This window comes from Misgurnus anguillicaudatus, chromosome 9, assembly GCF_027580225.2.
Source record: "Misgurnus anguillicaudatus chromosome 9, ASM2758022v2, whole genome shotgun sequence".
In the NCBI taxonomy this organism is placed as follows: domain Eukaryota; kingdom Metazoa; phylum Chordata; class Actinopteri; order Cypriniformes; family Cobitidae; genus Misgurnus; species Misgurnus anguillicaudatus.
The window spans coordinates 27,346,871-27,368,513 of NC_073345.2; the positions used below are offsets into that span (position 1 = coordinate 27,346,871).

At 38.0% G+C, this 21,643-nt stretch overlaps 2 protein-coding genes and 1 long non-coding RNA gene across 4 annotated transcripts; all 3 read left to right on the top strand.

The window, feature by feature from the left end:
* Positions 1-1,650: 1,650 nt before the first annotated feature.
* On the top strand, positions 1,651-5,394 carry LOC129424085 (uncharacterized). Its single transcript, XM_055180656.2, has 4 exons — positions 1,651-1,846; positions 3,272-3,389; positions 4,761-4,881; positions 5,131-5,394. The coding sequence occupies exons 1-4, from the start codon at positions 1,724-1,726 to the stop codon at positions 5,222-5,224; spliced, it is 456 nt and encodes a 151-aa protein (XP_055036631.2). The 5' UTR covers positions 1,651-1,723; the 3' UTR covers positions 5,225-5,394.
* Positions 5,395-5,704: 310 nt separating this feature from the next.
* Positions 5,705-13,667, top strand: myorg (myogenesis regulating glycosidase). Of its 2 annotated transcripts, none has more exons than XM_055179979.2 (3): positions 5,705-5,853; positions 9,254-9,690; positions 9,795-13,667. In XM_055179979.2, the coding sequence occupies exons 2-3, from the start codon at positions 9,428-9,430 to the stop codon at positions 11,587-11,589; spliced, it is 2,058 nt and encodes a 685-aa protein (XP_055035954.1). In that variant the 5' UTR covers positions 5,705-5,853; positions 9,254-9,427; the 3' UTR covers positions 11,590-13,667. The 2 variants fall into 2 exon arrangements, with proteins under 2 accessions (XP_055035954.1, XP_073727512.1); XM_073871411.1 differs by lacking the exon at positions 5,705-5,853 and adding an exon at positions 8,764-8,872.
* A 4,750-nt stretch (positions 13,668-18,417) lies between these two features.
* LOC129424217 (uncharacterized) lies at positions 18,418-20,435 on the top strand. Its single transcript, XR_012371193.1, has 2 exons — positions 18,418-18,636; positions 19,876-20,435. It is a non-coding gene; the product is annotated as an uncharacterized lncRNA (long non-coding RNA).
* The last annotated feature ends 1,208 nt before the right edge of the window (positions 20,436-21,643 follow it).

Here is a 21,643-nt window from a genome sequence, read left to right on the forward strand (position 1 = left end):
CGGGACTCCTTACCTTTGTGTTGGTATAACGATCGCGAATCGAATCCAGTCTGTTTCAGATGTGTGAAAAACCCATAAAAACTCTCCAATAAAGTACATCCAATGACCATTTTTGTCCACAAATGCGTATAATCCATGAAATATAGATATATTGTGCATTGTTTACATCAGATTTCACATGCACGTCTTCTAATAGAATGTAATATACAATCTGAGGACTGTTTACATCGTAACACTTGTATATGAGATTACACTCGCGTCGCGTTCAAAGCCAGCGGTCAAACGTTGTTTCTAAAAGTAGGCGGGAGCATAATACATAATATCCAAACAGCGCTGTCAAATATCGTGACGTCATCTGACTCGCTCGTTCCTCCAATGACTTCATGGAAAATATTGATAGACAGAACGTGTAGCCAATTAGATAACGAATCCAACGATCTTTGTGTGACGTTTTATTTCCCGGTCTGGAAACTGCATTTTATACGCTTACATAAGGACAAATAATAAGAAGAATGAACGTGTATGCATGTAAACAAAATAATTTTGGGGCTGACTGGCACTTAGAAAAGGCACTAGTCTTAGAAAAACTCTTGCAAGAACCTCATTTTTGGGCCTATTGACCTCAAACGTGAAACATAACTTCTTTAGATTTGTGGCTTTGGCATCATTGCATTTCTAGGTTTCACACACATATTTATCATTAAGATTTTTAGTATTAAAAAAGATGTTATGCAAAAAAAAAAAATTATTACAATGTACTTCAGCCTCTCTAACTTTTTAAATTTTTATCTTAAATTAATTTTGAAACCTGGAAAATGAAGCTCAAAGTGTCTTCTATCTAATGAAACAACATGCTTGTTATGCTCATAGATATGTATATCTATGGTTATGCTTATACTCTAAATGGTTTCGTAAAAACAGCCCTTTAAGTGAAAGTAGGTATTTTCATGGTTTGTGCCAGAGTGGGGGTGCTTTTCAAGTCCGATTTTCATGATATGTCCCCTTTATTAGCACCTTTATGTTTAAGAGTGTTTTATATTGTCTTCGAGTCACTGTTATGTTTTGTTTGTAGACATGAACAAATGTCCTTCTATTCAGAGTTATTAATCATTTTCCCCTAAAGAACCCTTGAGGGACCCACTGAGAAGATATCCAGAGGCTGTTATAATAACACCAAACAAACACCCGTTTAACACACAGTCAAGCCGCATTGAGCAGATGCCACAGAAATCACACAGGATCAAAACTGAATTATTGATCTCTGGCATTCTGACTATAAAAGAGAGAGAGAGAGCTGGGGGTTGAAAACCCGGGGCGGTGATGAAAGACGAATGTCTGTGCACAGGATCCCATTTCCAGCTCACTCTTTCTCAGTCTTCACTGGAGCGTATAACCCCAACATGAAGCTAATACCAAAATCACTTCACAAAAGAATGCACTTGTGTTTATGATTTCAAATGTCATTTTTGTAATTAAGTGCCTTTTGTCTGAGCTTAAATTGAGTCAATGACAGCCGGGACACAGATCAGAAATGGGTTAGATAACAAAGCTGAATGAAAGAAATAATATATGGAGAGATAAAGAGATGAAAGATACAGAATAGAGAAAGTGAACTACAGGTTATGTAGAGAGGGAGGTGAGGTAGAAGATGAGGTTGGGTTTTCGGTGAGGGAGGTACTACATACTGTGAGTTTCGGACAGTCTGTTTGTGTACGCAGTAATAATGGGTCCTCAACTACATTTTAGCAGCACCTACTCAGAAGAGTTCAATTACCCAGCTCAGGTCAAACCCACCCGGCCCAGACCGTCTTCTGCGTATCGCAGGAACAACCCTCACCCACGCCCGGTAAGAACCAGAACTTTCTGTTGAGGTTGTTTTGAAGTAGATCATCATATTTAACTGGACCACTATAAATCATGGAGCATTTTGCTCTACATGGGTCTGTAAACCCCTTTGTGATGTTTGCTTTAAAAAATTAGCTATTTTATATATATTAAATATATATATTGACTATTTTGCCTTTATTTGATAGACAGTGTATATGAGAGGACAGTAAAGTACAGGGCAGAGAGATGGGTACAGGATTGGCCGGAAGTGCATCTGCACCATATGTCGGAAGACTGCACTACACCACCAGCTCTGACATATATATTATATATCTTTAAAGTATCATTGCTTTAATACATTTAGACTTTTTACTAATAATCAAGTCTGAATATTAGTCATGCACATTTATTTAAATTTATGCATTTGCCAGATGCTATCATGCAAAAGTGACTTACAGTACATTTTTTTCATCAGTATGTATGGTTCCCTGGGTTCAAACTTATGACCATTTGAACGGCTAATGCAATGCTCTACCACTGAGCTCATTCATTGGTTAACTTGTTTAGCATTTTGTTTCTTTTTATCTTAAATGTGGTTGTTTAAAATTGTATTACTTTATACTGCACTATTGCCTCCATGTGATGAATCACTTTATTGTTGTCCGCAGTGTTGTACTTTGCTTTGGATAAAAGTGTCTGCTAAATACTTAAATGTAAATGTGTTGGGGTAATAGACTGCAACCAACAGGCAATATTTACGAACGAACATTAATAATTCATCAGTCCAGACTGCATAACCTGATTCTGTAAAACATCCTACATGTGGGGGTCTTGTGGCTCTGGTTACATTGTTTCCTAACCACAGAACCAGGTTAGCTAAACAATCTAACTAGGTTACTGTTACAGGCTATTAAGTAGGGCTGGGCAAAAAATTTATTTTTCGATTAATCTGGGTTTTTTTTCGTGGTCGATTCAAAATCGGTTCCAAAAGGCCACAAATCGATATTTTTTCTGCAAACATTGAATGTAAGATTAACGTTAATCTAATTACTAGTCTTTTTTTACTAAACTTTTCTGACTTTTTTCAGCATACATTTTTCATCTTGCATCAAAATTGTATTGTATTTAACATAATTGCATGCATTTGAAAATTAGAGATGAGTTCTGTTTTAATGCACCCAAGTGTACCTAAAATACAAGAGTTTAATATACAGGTTTGTGGCTCTTAATTTCTTTTTATTAATTACCCTTGTACACTTATGTTTAATGTTCTTTTTTTATAAATTTAGTATTTGTATTAAATCTATATTAATTGAGTTGAATCGAAAATCAAGTATAAAAATCAAATTGAAATTGAATCGATCTGGAACATCTGAATCGATACCCAGCCCTACTATTAAGTGGCACTTAAAAGGGTTGGTATTAGAATTTTTTTGCCACCCAGGACTTCCTGATGCCAAGGCTGCTGCAGACGGGATACGGATCACGAAAGCACTTTCAGACCACATCTCCTTCTACCTCCTTTTTACCTCCAGTCAGACACATATCGGTCCAGTTTCCAGGTACAAATGCTGCCTAAAACAAATGACTGCTGTTGTTTCCAGTATCATGCTGACAAACTGTAGAAACTCTTACTCTTATGGTTTTCATATACTTATTATAAACCATCAGCTGATTACAATTAAAACCATCACAAAATTGAGTGTTTTGAGTCTTATTCCAGTAGGGTTTATTGGTTCGCACATATGGCTGCAAAATTATTACATAACAATTAAACAATTACATAATTTCCAAAAGCCTCAATTACAGCTGTCTATTTTGCAGTGGTGGCTCGTGACTGCTCTTCCAAGGGGCGCAAATTCAAAATATGTGTTCGGAGTGTCATTTGTATTGCTTGTGTTTTCAAAATATGTGTTTGGAGTGTCATGTTAACCATGTGCATCACGTGTTTTGTTAAAATAAGTGCCTACTGCACACGCATTAAAACCGTTTATGATAAAAGAGACGCTTACGTTCACAAAATACACGCAAGACACTCCCTTAACAGTAAACTCTGATTACGCATGAGATTATGTGAGTATCTGGCAAACGCGAGCATCTCTTTTATCATAAACCCTTTAGACGCGTCAGCAGCAGGCACTTATTTTGACAAGACACGTGATGCACGTCGATGCGCTGAACACATATTTTGAAATTACGAACCCCACACATGACGGTCTACATACATCTTGTGACGAACTTTGCATCATGCGCCCTCGAAAAAAGAAGTCACTGGCCGCCATTGCTACTTGGGCTCATTTCTGTGCATTTCGGCAGTATCAGAGATTTTAAAATTGATAAGTTGATGTGTCCGTTCTGGATTTTTTACTAACAACATACCTTCCATAATTATTTGTTATTTACATTATATTATTTAGTTTGGGATGTTTACCATGCACCTGCTTCACAGAAAGTTTTAAAATATTTCAAAACTTCATTGTAAAATCTATTAACCGTCAACAGCAATAGCCGCAACTACAATATCAGGGGCGTAATCGTGCAGCCCTATTTGCATCCTTCAAATTACATTTCCACCAAAGAAACCCAACACATTACCAGAGACCCACAAACACTTTCAGAGTTAAAGGTCTCTGTTAAAAATAAATTAAGTACGTAATAAAACCAATACTATTCCCATTATAACTATTAAATGCATTAGAATTTCTGTGCTGGTTTCTGTTGTATTTTTAGCTAGAATGTAAGATAAATAATCAAATCACTATAAAATGTTTTGTGCAGAGTTACATAAAGTTTTTCATATTTACCTTATGCAAAAATGTGTATTATAACCAGACACTTGGACATAATCGAACAGACATAATCAAACAGTTCATCTCTATACCTAAAAAATGCACATAAAGTGGCATTTCTCTTTTTCCTCTCTTTACCTGTAGATGCTGGAGAGTTTATGCAGGGCCCCCAGAGAGACTCAAAGGCACGTGTTTCCTCTGCAGTGTGTACACTGCCACCTGCCGGCTGGCTTCTGAAACCACGAACCCAAATAAACACCCGAGGGTAAAACTGTTGCCTTTTTGATATGCTTAGACAGTATATGTTAATAATTTAAAAAGATTTAAAAATGATACTAATTATTAAATAACTTTATCCAAACGTCGGACAACGTCTGAACAAAATTCACTTCCAATTGCACATATTTTATTTATAAAACCTCCAAAAAATTAAGTTCTGCTGGGCATGACTGTGTTAATTAATCTCAAAGGCTGGAATTTTTTTCTTTTAAAATAAAGATGTTTTGGTTTGCAGAGTAGGACACAGCTGCTTCCATGTGGTGAATCCCTATAAAGTTGGACACTATATAATCCACCCAGAGTTCCTGTCAGAAGCAATGAAGTACTAAAATCACCATGTATTTTTTTTACTTAATTTATCTTTAACGGATTTCATATTTATTAATAATAAGTTATGAGATCATGTCATTATGTTCTGGCTTATTTAAGTGACTATAGAATTTGTAATTGCAAATGACCAAAATATGGATGTTTTAAATAAAAATGTATTCGATGTGTGTAGTCCTGTCTGTCTGTATCTGTCTCTATTTATTGTGTACCAGGTGAAGACTTAGCAAGAGGAAACACAAATGTGGTAAAATAAGAAAAATAATCAAACAAAAATAAATTGTGGCAGTTGATAATAAGAGTCCCCAAAACGGCAATACTCACACTTTCGCTTTCAATGACCTTAAAACTCAATTTCCCATAGTCACACCGGACGACTTCCGCAGAGTATGAAGGTGTATTCGACTTCACACAGCGCTGCGCAGACCGATCGGCTTATGACATCAAAGTACTGCGAGGAAGATTCGAAAGCTGTGTTCTCGCGGAATCTTGATGTCATACGCCCATTGGATTGCGCAACGCATCATAAAGTCAAACGCACAAGCTCCTCCCATTACAAGACAGAGTTCAGCAGCGTCTTCAGTTGTTTGGAGTATGTCAACAGTCCTCGAAATCAAGCCTACTCCAACTGGTAAGTGTGTTATTTGATCTAACTACACATATTTAGAGAGTCAAAGAGCTGATACGCGCTAAGTTTACCTCAGAAATAGCCCGCGCCTATGTTACACTCGTGTCGTGCTGATAAATCAGATCCCTTAGTCGTGTTTTTACCTCGTGATAAAAATACTAAACTCTTTTCTATTGTGGTATACTAATTTCTTACTTTACCTTCCAAAACTTGAATCCGTCTTAGACCCATTACAACATTGCTTATTATTAATTACGGTTACTTGTCGCCTCTTCATGTTTTAGGACTGGGTTTACGCATTATCTCTGGGTTACGTATGATCTTTTATAAAGTGGTCAAATGAGCCTCTGTTTTCAGGGCAGTACTATTTTAGTAAAGGTTATGTCATGAAAGCCTGATGATAAAACTATCTGACCTATTTTTCTGGCCACATATGGTTTGAGCTCTTGTGCTTTTGAGCCCCTATCTAGTAAATAAATACACGTGTGCAAAAACACTGCAAAACCTGTTTCTACTGAACAAATCTTCAAGTCACATGTTCTGAATCAGCAAAATATTGTTTACTCGCAAGATAGTATATGATTGCTTTATCTCATTAAATATATTAACTTGTAAAGTTAAACTTATGCAACAGTTGGTTTATGTTGGTATAAAATAGCTTTCAAATATTTTACTTTCAGCAATTTGCATTGCAAAGTACTCTTATTAAATGTTTCCCATTGCCGCCCAGTGTTCACAGTTTCTATGCATGACAACTGCTGAACTTAGCAAGATCCTCTTTTATGCAATGTTGTTGGTGTAATCTACGTTAGTGCTTGTTTCTCAACCACTAGGGACCACAAAATGACTTAAAAATTAAAAAAGCTATTCAAAGTGAAAACAACTTGCACTTACTTATCTTAAATTACATCAGTGCCCTTTGTTTTGCCTGAAAATGCACAGAAGTAATGTTTTTAGTAAGGCATGTTCGTTAAAACGGTTAAAATCTGTTTTAAAAGAATCCCTTAGATTAGGGTTTAGATTAATCCAGGACTAGGCCTGACGTTAAATTAGAATATTTAAAGGAATAATCTACTCATTTTCAATATTAAAATATGTTATTACCTTAACTAAGAATTGTTGATACATCCCTCTATCATCTGTGTGCGTGCACGTAAGCGCTGGAGCGCGCTGCGACGCTTCGATAGCACTTAGCTTAGCCCCATTCATTCAATGGTACCATTTAGAGATAAAGTTAGAAGTGACCAAACACATCAACGTTTTTCCTATTTAAGACGAGTAGTTATATGAGCAAGTTTGGTGATACAAAATAAAACGTAGCGCTTTTCTAAGCGGATTTAAAAGAGGAACTATATTGTATGGCGTAATAGCACTTATGGGAGTACTTCGACTCGGTGCATGTTTGTGCAATTTGTAAAGATTTTAGTTCTGTTTTGAATAAGGGGTTGGAAATTAATGCTTTTCTTGTTTTTTTTGTTTTTTATCCGATTCATCGATTAATCGAAAAAATAATCGACAGATTAATCGATTATTAAAATAATCGTTAATTGCAGCCCTAATAGCCAATGACATAAAAGTGTGCGTAAAAATGGCAGCTTCCTCACGCGAATTAAAAGATTTTATTTTGTGTAAATAACATGCTAGTGGGATTATAAAATGAGTCAATGTAGTTAGTGTTTTGATAAAAATCATCAATTTAATCTCTTAATGAAATATAATGACTAATAGACACAGTAAACTCCGCCTCATAACGGGCACTCCGCATAGTCAGATGAAAGTCTCATAAAAGTTTCATTATCATCAAGTGTTTTTTTCCTAGTTGTTCACCTCGTTTTCTGAGTCGTTGATACATCGCTTGTTGTAATTATATCCAAGAAGCACACGAAGGGCACTTTTCCTGTTATTACCTCAGCTTTAGACTTGCGGCGTACTTTCAGCAAAGATGCTTATATTATGAAGACTTCAACCTTCCATTAGAAAACCCGCAACAGTGTTGGGCGTGTAGCGCCTCAGCCAGTCAATAATGATGATCAATGATATATGTTGCGGGCGTTCAGAGTGTAACGGCAGTCAATTATAGTTTACATTTAACAGTTTCTTGCCAGAATTTAAGTTTTACATTTTAATCTGTTTATTAAAAACGGCTTCTGGTCTCCTTTCCTGTGTATAGCAGCGTTGGTATGCTAATCTGGTAGTCTTCACTGAAGAGGGTCTTTGCTTTCAGTAACCGTGTTTGCATTTTCGGCATCGGACCCTCTCAGATCCACTGCAGATGCCTCTTCGTTGCGTTAGCAGCCAGCCTCGTCTCGAATGAGGTTAAGAAGCCCAGGTGTGTGTTTGGCATCGAGCATCGTTGTAATCATGGCTAGTTTAACTTCTTCGCGCTTGTTTAATTTTTTCACCAGCTGTGTATGTGCTTTGCGAAGGCGCCACACACACGTGCTTGCTTTTTCGACAATCGTTAAGTTTTATCGATTTAATTCTTATCGACAATTAATCAAAGATCGATTAAGTATTAACATCCCTAGTAGCTGCCACAGGACAAACATGTTTTTGTCTGAGACAAAGTAGGGACAAAATGCTCAGTGATGGGCAAAGATTAATTGCGATTAATCGAATACAAAATAAAATACATTTTGCATAATATATGTGTGAAAATATATTATGTATATTTAAACACACTCGCATACATGTATACATTTCAGAATCTTTTATTTATATATAACTCTTTAAAATGTATATATAATATAGAATATTGAAAATATAAATAAATATATACACATGTAAATGTTTCTTAAATACATACATGAATGTGTGTGTATTTATATATACATAATAATTACACACAGAACACACTAGTATATAATGCTAAAAATAGTTTCTTTTGTATACGATTATTCGTGATTAATCTTTGCCCAGCACTACGTGGAACAGTTTTTCCATTTTGGGCTACTGTAAAAACATGACGGCGACTTCCATGTAAGGAGACCTGCGGGGTGTGTAGAAAAAACGTAATAAAAAGGTAATAAAAACAATTCAGTTCATTATGTAAGGTCTTTATACACCACTGATAATATAGTTATGTGTATTATATTGCATTTCTGAGATACTTCTAAAAGTTACACATTGCACCTTTAAATGTGCTTTTAAAAGTCTGGTGGCATCTTGCTATTTCCAAAGTTTTGCAGGTGGCCTTGTGTTTTCTTTTGAAACACACTGCCACAGTGAGACACTTTGGCAGCATGCAGGAACTGTTTTTGTAAAGGTTTCTAGTTCCCAGCCGACCAGCATTAAAGCACAGAAAGGTTTTTGTGTACTTGCGCTGTGACTCCTGTATCTGCATGACAACTACATTTTTGTTTGGACTTTCCATTGATACTTTTTGCCACTTTTTTCCCCCAAGGTTCATAAAAGACAATGCACAAGATGCTACACTGAGAGAAGAAAAATGGATGCAAAACTCATTACCTCTGTGACTAGCAACAAAATCCAAATCAGCTAACATTATATCACTGCAGCCTTAAAAAAACAGCCATCGAACAACTTTGTAACTGTAAACCTGAGAAGTTAAAAGAAAATGTACCAAGTTGTCCCAGGAGGAGCTGGGGGAACGATTACTGAGGGAGTGCCCATTAAAAAGAGAGACAAGGACACTCGCCCTCTAGTGGGGGCTGGAGTTATTGGGGTGGTTCTGGTGATTGCAGCTGTGAGTGCTTGGTGTTATTATATTGCCTCCCTTCGTAAAGCCGACCTGTTGGACACAGAATTACTTGATCTGAATAAGGATGGATTTGTCATCCGCAACCATGCTGGTGGGATTGTTCTGAAGATGGGATTCAGGTTAGTGCTTATGCAGTCTTAAAAGTAAAGGTGCTACAAAAGGTTCCTCACAGTGAAGTTTCTCATGTTTCATAGCATTTTATTGATCTGTTTATGTTTTTCAGATCTGGCACACTTGATCTTGACTCTTGCTCTAAGGAAGGAGTGATCTTGAGTTGCTCTCGATCATATGCCGGAAAGGTGAAATTCTTCATTATGACCGTGAAGCCAAAAGAAACTGTGATGTGTTACCGCGTGCGCTGGGAGGAGCTGGAGTCTGATCGGCCTGTGGAACATGCCATGTCCTACAATGGATCATACTGGTACGGTGGTGCTGAGACTGCAGTTCAACATTGGCCCATTGCCATCTCGGGACAACAGGCACCCAAACCTTTTGTCACCAGTGATGTGTACTCCAATCGGAACGACTTTGGCGGCATCCTGGAGCGCTACTGGATCTCGTCGAATGCCACGGCCATTAAGATCAACGACTCTGTGCCCTTCCACCTGGGTTGGAACGATACAGAGAAAACCATGTACTTCCAGGCCCGATATCAGGACAGTCCGTACAAACCTGCGCCTGGCAGACCTCCGTATGCTGAGCTTAGCTACAGAGTCTGCGTAGGCTCGGATGTGACCTCCATACACAAGGTCATGGTTCGCCGATACTTCCCTAAACCCAACAAAGTGCCCAGTAAAGAAATGTTCCGGCACCCAATATGGTCTACGTGGGCATTACACAAGACTGAAATCAACCAAGAAAAGCTTTTGAGTTACGCAGAGAACATACGCAAGTATGGTTTTAATTGTAGCCACCTAGAGCTTGATGATCGGTACACTAAACAGTACGGAGAATTTGAGTTTGACCCGCAGAAGTTTCCAAATGCTTCCGCAATGTTTCAAAAACTCAAAGCGGATGGCATTTTAGTATCGCTGTGGACACACCCTTTTGTAAATTATGATTCAGCAAACTTTGGAGAATGCGTACAAAAAGGCCTGTTTGTAATGGAGCCCACAGGTCAACTTCCTGCTCTTGTTAAGTGGTGGAATGGCATCGGAGGGATCCTTGACTTTACCTACATTGAAGCTCGAAAATGGTTCACGGCGCAACTTCACTCGTTGCGCTCCAAATATGGTGTGTGCTCCTTCAAACTGGATGCAGGGGAAACCAGCTACTTGCCCTGGCAGTTTCAAACCCGAGCCCACCTCCCTGACCCGAGCACCTTCACGCGACGCTACACAGAAATGGCCATCCCCTTCAATGAGCGTGCCGAGCTTCGATCCGGCTACGGCTCCCAGAACATCTCGTGTTTTTTCCGTCTTATTGACCGGGACTCCGTTTGGGGCTACGAGCTTGGCCTGAAGTCCCTGATCCCAACCGTTCTCACCATCAGCATCTTAGGCTACCAGTTCATCCTGCCGGACATGATCGGAGGCAACGCCTATCTCAACCGCACCGATGGGAACGGCAGACTGCCAGACCGTGAGCTCTACATCCGTTGGCTGGAGCTGTCTGCTTTCATGCCCTCCATGCAGTTTTCCATCCCTCCTTGGGAATACGATGATGAGGTGGTGGCTATCGCTAAGCGGTTCACCGAGCTACACGAGACACTGGTTGCGCCGAGGGTTATCGAACTGGCTGGAGAAGTTTTGGACACCGGAGACCCAATCATTCGCCCGTTATGGTGGATTGCCACCAGTGATGAAACGGCTTACAGGGTTGACTCGCAATTTCTGATAGGAGATGATTTGATGGTGGCACCGGTTCTGGAACCTGGCAAGCAGGAACGCGATATATACCTACCGGCCGGACGCTGGAAAAGTTACAAAGGAGAGCGATACGATAACAAAGAGCCGATACATCTGACTGACTATCCTGTAGATCTTGAAGATATTGCGTATTTTGAATGGGTTCAGTAAGACTTGTTTAGTGCATGAAGCTTGGATGACTTTTTTGTTTCAGGGAATTAGGAAAGGTTTTTCATGACCTATCCAAGTCTTAAGATGTGAACACAGGACAGCATGCCTCTTTTTGTAAGAATTAAAGGGATAGTTTACCAAAAATAAGTTCACCCTTAAGTTGTTTTAAACTTGTATGAGTTTCTTTGTTCTTTTGAACACAAAAAAGATATTTTGATAAGTGATGGTAAGCGCACACAGTTAATAGGATTTTGTATCCTACTATTAAAGTCAACAAATACAGTGAGCTGTGTGGTTACCATCATTTATCAAAATATCTTCAACAGAAGAAACTAACTCATAGAGGATGAGTAAATGATGACAACATTTTAAGTTTTGGGTGAACTATCCCTTTAAGGTCCCTGTTGTCCCTGGGCTGTGCTTTTGTGTAATTATAACATGCAATACATAGCTGAATTAATTCTGTGCCTTGTATTTAAACACTGAATTTCTACGAGATGCCATGTTTTATCATTCTAGCCTAAATGTTAACAAAAATAAGCATCAGCACATGGTTAAGTCAACCAACTGTACTAATAGGTAACGCACGTATTGAAGGGCTGTGAAAGGTAATTTTGCACAATGCTCCTTGCATTCTCTCATCTGCATTTTACAAAAGGGAAATTTTATCAGTACTGTATATAAGCCTTCGTTTCTCACAAGGTGCTCATCATAAATTGCTTTTAATGGTCTCCTTAGAGCTAATCTACTCGTTTTTTTTTCTGGAATGTACGAATTTGCAAATGTATATGAATTAATGTTCTGCAAGCAATAGCAATATACAGTTCAGTAAAGTAAGTTAGACAGTGCATGCAGCACATTTGTGATATAATCACATTGTAAGTGATTTTTTTTTTTTACTCAACTGCTGTACTTATTATTCAGTGCCAAAAACATCACCAACAAGCCTTTTACTGCCACATTTATGGACCATTTCATTCTCTTCACCCACGAAAGTGATGTTCATTTTGTGTGGTATGTTTTGTATGTAACATGAGCCAATCTTTTCATCTTAGCTGCCTCATATTTGCATGTTTTCAATGATGGCACAACAGTAACATCATGGTCAGATCATTTTTATCAGATTATTATTTTGCTGTGCAAGGGGTCACCTTTTGTTTGCGTCTGGTTGTTTAACGCCCTTCCAGCTCGCCAGCAATCGACTGGCACCGCAAGCTTTCTCTAATCTCCGACCTTCAAGCTTATTTTTAGCTCTTCCCACACAACTGCGAATGTGCACTCATCCACTCTGCCGTAACAGTGACTGAATCTGTCAGACAATGTGTCTGATCTAAAAACAGCTTCCGAAAGACGTGGCAGCTTGCTTATCCAACACATGGGTACCTCAAACAACAATTTAGTGTATTGAAAAATACTTGAGAAGTGTGTTCTTACTTGTCTATGGTGTTTTTCTTTATTGTGAATGGTTAAAAGGGTCTGGAAAGCATGGCCATTTGTTGCTACAGGAAGACGATAGGCTACTCATTTGGTTTTTGCTTGAATAATTGTGATTGCTTGTAACAACATTGAAAACCTATGAACGAAAATGCAAACTGACTTAGTTTCGTTCAACATGTTTTCATTACTTTAACTTGTCAGTGTGTTTCAGAATTTTGTAAATATGCAAAAATATTCAGCATTAAAACACTTCGGATTTACTTTCATTTGGTCTGAAAATATTGCCATACAACCATGATAGACTTTGTTCAGTTTACTGCGCTTCTGATGCCTGTGAATTCTAGCAAATGTGTGATAAATGACTGGACAGTATTGGATTTGTTTTTGTAAGCATATGCTAAATGCAATATAATAATCCGAGAGAGTTTATGCAAAGTAATTTATTGACCAGCTGTTCTGAAATTCTGCTGTTCTCCAAAGCACCAGATGGGGGCAGTGCTGACTTGCTTTTCCAAGACTCCACCCCAAGCGTTAGCATGGCACAGAATAATCCTGTATGGTTTTTTTGCCTCTCACTAAGTATAATTACTCTGATACTGAAGTAAAATGGTACCATTAAACTTTTTGACCTTGCTGAAGAATGATGAGTTTTTAATTGTACTTTATTCCTCTGCATTAATTGTAGCACCATTCATTAGCAACAGACTGTGTCTTCAGAGCTTGAATGAAGCCACCCGGTCTCTATTTAATTCACTATATTCCTGTTCGATAGAGTCACTGGATGTGTATTTTGGCACTGATATGGTTTGCAATTTTGGCTCACGTTTGAGTGGCTACTAGTTTAGATTACTGTGCTTTATGCCGTTGGTTCCTGCCGACCTCAACTGTATGTCTCAGTATCGATTTCCACAATGTTACTAATTTGTGGGCAGTAAATGATAAAGTTAAAGTTATAATCATCACAGGGAATTTACAACAGTTAATGGGATTTCAAGTACTCTGTGGCAAACTGAAGAACTTAATAGTAAAAAAATAAACAAACAAAACTGTTTTCAACTAAGCATGGACTATGCATTTTGGCCATTCATTGACATGATAACACTGGGAGCGTGAAAACGCATACCTTCAAAAAACGAATTTCTTACTATTATTTAGGGATACACCGATATATCGTCCTATGATATAATAGGGCTTGAAAAACACATAAGATCTCATAAGACGCTGTGCGTTAATTTTGAAATGGGTGACAATGACAACAAACTACAAAAGTATACATTTGTGAAAACAGTGATGTCATGCGCATGCATGTTATTGTGTGACATCTCTCTCTGGAATGCTTGATTCTCACGCAAAGTTTAAAATGGTTTCAAAAGAACTAATAAAATATTTCAAATTAATATTTCAAGTCCAATTGTTTACTTGTGTAAAAAGAAGTTGTATATAAGCTAAATAGTGCACATTAAGATTGTTTTCGCAAATTGAACCTTCACTGTAAAAAAAATCCTTGTTGCACATAAACTTTTAAGTTTAATCAACTTGAATTTACAATTCATTTCAACTTTTGTTGTTATAAATTATGGAATTAAGTTGAATTTGCTTAAGTTATTTCAACTTTAATTTTAAGATTTATAGCAACTCCTCACTAGTCAAGAAAGTTGAAATTAATCGTAATGTCAAGTTGCTTAAACTTAAAAATGTAAGTGCAACACATTTTTTACAGTGTATACAAAGTGATCAGAACCCCAATGCACACAACCATCTGAATGCACATTATTCCTTATTTGTAACTGTTTATAATATATGGAAAGCTATTTGTTCTGTTAAAGGATTAGTCTATTTTCTTAAAAAATAATCCAGATAATTTACTCACCACCATGTCATCCAAAATGTTTGTCTTTCTTTGTTCAGTCGAGAAGAACTTATGTTTTTTGAGGAAAACTTTCCAGTTTTTTTCTCATTTTAATGGACTTTAATGGACCCCAACACTTATTAGTTTTAATGCAGTTTACAATTGCAGTTCAAAGGACTCTAAACGATCCCAAACGAGGCATAAGGGTCTTATCTAGCGAAATGATTGTCATTTTTGAAAATATGCACTTTTAAACCATAACTTCTCATCTATCTCCATTCATGTGACGCGCCAGTGCGACCTCACGCAATACGTTATCACGTCAAGAGGTCACGGAGGACATATGCGAAACTACGCCCCAGTGTTTACAACTTTGGAGAAAGATACGACGTTGTTGGAATGATACTAATTAATGTCTTTATGTCAGTTTATTGTTTAAAATGGTCCGCAAATGTGCGTTTCATATATGTAACACATGACCTTTCCACAGCATTACGCAGTTCCATGAGGTCGCGCTGGCGCGTCACAGGACTGGAAATAGACGAGAAGTTGTGGTTTAAAAGTGCATATTTTCATTTTTCTTGCCAAAAATGACAATCGTTTCGCTAGATAAGACCCTTATGCCTCGTTTGGGATCGTTTAGACTCCTTTTTAAACTCTGTTAAAACTGCAATTTTAAACTGCATTAAAAGTGTTACGTGTTGGGGTTTTCCTCAAAAAACATAATTTCTTCTCGACTGAACAAAGAAAGACATCAACATTTTGGATGACATGGTGGTGAGTAAATTATCTGGATTTTTTTTTAGAAAATGGACTAATCCTTTAAACACGCTAAAATGTATTTGGCAGTTGGCACTTTACACAACGAGACTGTGATAAATAGTTAAGCCGTCCGCTATCAAGTAACAATATATATTTTTGTCAGGAAACCATCGTCCAGCGTTTGCTGGTGCGGAGAAAACCCGAGTGCCGGTTTGCTGGGTCCATCTCATTTATCTCACTGACGAATTGGGCTTCAACTCTTCGTTAAGTTCAAACAAGGCTTTCAGACAGGGTGGTCATGGGTCCATGGATTCATTGAACCTCCAACCTCATCTAAGCCCTCACAGGAATAGTAATTATTGCAAAGCAGGTTAAGCCTGATCAAAGTTTGAATCAGACTTGGGTCCGGCATTGAATGAAGTCTCCGCCGAGAGGCGGCATCTTGGTTTTTTCGGCCCTGCTCATCATTGGTAGATAATGACATGGTGTTGAGGTAATTTACAGGTTATATGGAGGTTGCCCTGGATCAATAAATCATTTAGTTGAGTTTGGGACAGAGGTGGAGCAGCGATTTGATGAGCAGGAAAGGGCAAAGACCAAGGGTGGCCTGGCATTAATATGTTTGGGCCAATCATCGGACAAGAATTACAACACAGAAACACATTAGGAATGTAAAATGCAGGTTTTTTCTGAAATAGCTGTTTGATTTGTTTGATTTGAAAGTAATACTGCACATTTAATAAATGCATTACGTACAGTTGCACTGTAAAAGATGATGTGATCAATAATACATGACATGTTTAGGGAATTTTACATGTAAAGTTATAGTAACTCATCACTACTCTAGATATAAAATAAAAAGTTGAAATGACTTGACCTTAATCTGTTAAAGGACAAGTTCGGTATTTTACACTTAAAGCCCTGTTTTTAAATTGTTTATGATGAAATAGAACGATTTTGACTGAAATTTGGACATATGAACTGGCCCGAGATTTTTCCGGTGTTTGTTGTATCAGCCCCCACCTCTACAATGGCTGCATAGGTGCACTGAAACAATCCTTCCTAAAATGCATTAAACTTTCGTTTACAAAGACGTGAAACTCACTGAGTGGTCAGGGGTGTTCGCTGCAAAAGATGCTTTCCAACAGGTTTTATCATAGTTTTTGTCCAACTCCATTGACTTGTATTAGATGTGCTGTGAGGTACGGTATTACTCCGCGCCGGGAACGTTGTTTGTATTCTTGAAATTGGCAAAGGTGGATTATCGCCACCAACTGGGCTGGAGCGTCTATTATTCAAGCTCTCAATGGAAGAATGTACAGGTGTGAGGCGTTTGGAAAAATAGGTCCACAAGTTTACAACGAATGGTTAAACACCTGTTGGAAAGCATCTTTGCTTAGTTTAGCGTCTTTGTAAATGAAAGTTTAATGCATTTTAGGAAGGATTGTTTCACACACATTGTAGAGGTGGGAGGTGATACAACAAACACCCGAGGATTCTCGGGCCGGCAGCATGTGGCGAGATTTCAGTCAAGACCGTTCTATTTCGTCATGAACGGTCTGAAAACAGGGCTTTAAGTGTAAAATACCGAACTTGTCCTTTAATATTAAAGATATTAAGGTTCATGCATATCCAAGAGTCAACATACTTTAATGTCAACATGAAATCTGAGTTGCATTGATTTTACCTTTGCAAGTTTCTTCTGTGTTGGACCGTTTCATCAGACGCACGTGCGGTGACGCGATACGCGTCTGGTCCGAACTTTACTTCCGGTTTCAGTCTGACAAGTTGCTGAACTCTTGAACAAATACCTCGTGGAAAATAACAAATGTTTTGGTTTCCTAGGTAATCTACGTGCTGTTAATTTTGCTTGTTATATAAATAAACTGCGTTTAAAGGACTTTGGTGTTATTTATTCTTAGCAGAGTTTCACTTTTATCAGGACCTGATGGATAAAAGCAAATCTCCCTTGCAGTTATAAGAATAAAAATGTCATGACAAAAGCAAACAGGCCTGTGAAAGCTGTGGCATGTTTGGATAACATACACGCCTTCTAAAATGTTGCCGCTAACCGGGTCACTAACTGTGCTTTAATGCAGGTTTACTTTGCCTGTCAATGACGCCTCCCCTGACATTGATTTGTACTCACGGCCTGTGCAGAAGACACACACATGCATCGATTAGCTGTCTGTATTCCATTCCTTAGAAATCAATGCTGTTTCTTTGCCAGTTTACAATGATATATTTTTTTATTTGCAAAGTGATCGGGATTAAAAGACGGCATACTGTCTGAAATGAGGCTTAACAGATCTAGAGAGGCTACGTTGTGGCTTTTGATGCTGTGATTTACAGTACCTCTCAGATAAATAGTTTTGTTGTTTCGTTGCTGTTGTTTATAGCAGCAGAAGTTCGATGACTCATGCTGACACATTATGAGTAAGCACGCGCTCGTGCCCAAAAACAACAAAGAACGCGGCTGTTCTCATTTAGACCCAATTGACGTCCTCGTTCCACTGCTTGCTTGATGGAATGACCTGTTCGACGAAATCTGTTCAACATTCACACCAACTGCGCAATCGTTTCTTTTCATCTGCTATAAATGGATTCGTTTGCCAGGGCACTAAGTAAATTACCTTTAAGTTGAGGTGGAGAAATACATATATATATATATTTAATATAGATGGCCCGATGAAGTTGTTTGGCATTTGCAGACACTCACGCAAGGTTCCTGTAGAGGGCAGTGCAGATTCACTGATACATTCTTGACTTCGGCCCAGATGTGATCAACTGGAAAAAAGAAGTGCACCTAGTCTGAGCTACAAGGACGACACAAACCTGGCAGACGCCCCCTGCGCTCCCTCCTGCCCTGCTTTATGCCCACCTGCATTCCCATCTGCAGAAGAAGCCCGCCAGTTGTTCTGTTTGTGTGCCAGGGTGAATCAAACCCATCCACGTCGTTCCCCGGTGTGCGTCTGGCTGCGCCACCTCTCCATCCGTCGGTGAGCATACTAGCTTTCCTGTGAGAAACCAATCATTAGATGCCCAAAAGTCCACTTGTTATATTGAACTGTACAATATAAGAATGGAACCAGATTGTGCGCTGGCCGGTCAAACGGCCATTTGGCCTTCAAAGCTTTGGTCTCTGGTTTGAAAAAAATATACTTTTTAGTTTCATCTGTTCAGAGCAGGAAATGTGGAGGCTATATTGCTATTAATATCTGCAATTTCAAAACGCAGAATTATTGTTCAGTTTTCGTGATACTTCGACAGGCGTGTGACATCAAAGTACCGCGAGATTGATTCACGAGTAGATTGCTACGTACGCTTACGTATTGCTCTCGCGGTACTTTGATGTCATACGCCTGTCAGTATTTGCGGCAGTAGTGTGTGAATAATAATATATGTTGTGTCAAATGTTTATTTTCCCATCTAATGTTAATGCAGATCTTAAATGACCTTAATGTTAACATGACGTCACAACTGACATTTTAAGGTAATATGTCACGTTATGGAAATACAGTAGCCTAGGTTGCCACATCAGGTTGACATTAACAATTATTTTGACTTGCTGTAACAAAATCAACCATGGGTGTATTATAGTAGTAACCTTATTTATTTACATATTGTTTGCATATTGATTACCTTTTGTAAATCCATTAAACAAAAACATACAGACACCAGAGTTAAGCTATAGTTGATATTTTGTAGCAAAGCCATGGTTAATTTGTGGTAACCATGGTTTAACTATTGTAACAATTTTTAGTAAAACAATTATTAATTTTCTTAAGGGTGTTTCCACAAGTGCAACAAACATTTTCAAATTCAATTACTTTGTTGCACACACTACAAATATCAGAATATTAAAAAAAACCTAGTAAAATATATTGAATATTGCTACCTTCAAGTTTATTGTGTGAAACAGTGCATTAAATAACTCACATGTGAAAATGCTTTATTAGAGCAATTCTGACCTCATAAAACCATTTTTATATACAAACTCTTGAGCTAATGTATGGTTAAAAGCATGCTTTTAATAGATTTTTCCCTTCTGCATAAGTACAGATGACAATCCCCTGTGACCATGTGCCACATTAGGCATCCTTGAGATCCCTGAACAAAGATACTTTTTAGGCCTTGTGTTATAGGTGTGTTAGCTGAAGTTCTGGTCGTATGAGTTGATGATTTAAGGAGAGGTGCATCGATCTAATCTCGCTTCATTTTGAATTTTTAATCAATAGCCGTGGCCAGAGGGAGATAATAAAGACGAAGCTATTTAATGAGACTGGTAATGGGCAGGATCTCTGCAGTGGATCGTTCCAGTCTGAAGACCCAGCTGTCCTGACGGACCGTCTGACCCTGCCCAGCGCTCCAGCTTTGAAACCGAGCGACGGAAGGAGGGGATTACAGCTCGAAACAGGATCCGGGCTGCTCCGAGTGCTGCTTGACCTTGGGTAATGTCAAACTTTATGAACTGTGCCGAAGTTAAAGTCTTTACCAACTCTGATGCCTCTCGAATTCAGTGTCTTTAAGAAATGAGGAGATGGAGACAAATTAGCTGTAGTTTCTGAAGCTGAAACTTTTAAAATGTCATAAATGTGCACTTATTGAACGTGACATTGATTAGCCCGAGGAGCAATGGAGAAAGATGACGGACTGTTTTATTAATTATGCAATTTTATGACATTCAAAATTACATTGATATAAAGGTGGAATTTATTCGATTGAATGGATAACATTTCGTTTTATTTATGATGGTGGATATAAATCATCTAAATAAACATCCATATTTTTTTATTAATTTTCAGGAGCATGCAGATGGTTGGTAGGGAGCATTTAATTTCTCATAATAACTGGAGGCACAGTTTTACTGATGGAGTATTATTTTGCAAAGTCTGCTCATTATAAGTTAGGTGTAGTTTTTTATCTTTAAGCTATGAATGTTGCACAATATTAAACTAACTACTGACTAGTTCATTCAATAAAGCGACTTATTTACAAAGACTAGACTAGAAAAAATTATATTTTTAGGGCCATTTTTATTAGTCTCAAAAGTAATGGTTTCCTAAAAAGTTATTTGTCCTGCTGAGTGGTTCCATGTAAAACCTTATCCTAATCATTCATTGCAAAAAAAAAACGTTATTTTGTGTATTTGGTATAATACAATGTGTTCGCGTGGTTTATGGTTAAAAACACATTATTTTCCACATACGGTACATTATTGCAGCTCCAGATTTCACTCTCTTCCCGAAAGCTCTGTTTCCCTGATTGGCCAGCTAATCTGTATATTGTGATTGGTCTTTGACATCAGCCAGAAATGTGACGCTCCTTACCATGTTTGAAAGATTCGCTTACAATGCAATGCTAACAGGAGTTAACTTACAGGCTGTGAGTCCAAGAGGGAGGAATTATGATAATGTTGGTCTTGTCTACATCACTAATCCCAGGAAGTAAACTGTTGCGTACAATCTGTGTGTTTGTTGTAGTCCAAGAAAAGACTCGCATCATCCTTTACTTTGGGGTTTTTACCTTTTGCATATCGTTATTAACCTGTACTAATACACACTTACACACCAAAGGAAATTTAGAAACGTGAATCGGACAATAACAGTGCTCTTTAAGAGTCTAAAGCCGCCTTTCCACTGTACATGACATTTGGACAAGACTGTTGAAGTTCGCCCCCTATTGGCAATCGTCGTGAAATTTCAGTTTAATCGTAAATCCGTGCCAACGTGCGAGAGAAGCTTATTCTAGCGCAAGGGCCTTCAATCTTATTCACTATAGTGGATAAATAAATAAATAAAACAATAAACAGCTATGCATATATGGGTGATTCTTGCGAAATTAGACTTATGGCGTGTCATAAAACATTTAGATAAAAAAAGGAAATGCAAAGTAAGAGTATCAAATAAGAAGCATACAGTTACAAACATCTCTTCCTGTACTATTTTGCATATGATTTCAAATGACATCATACAAACCATTTTTGTTGTTTTTTCCACATTTAAG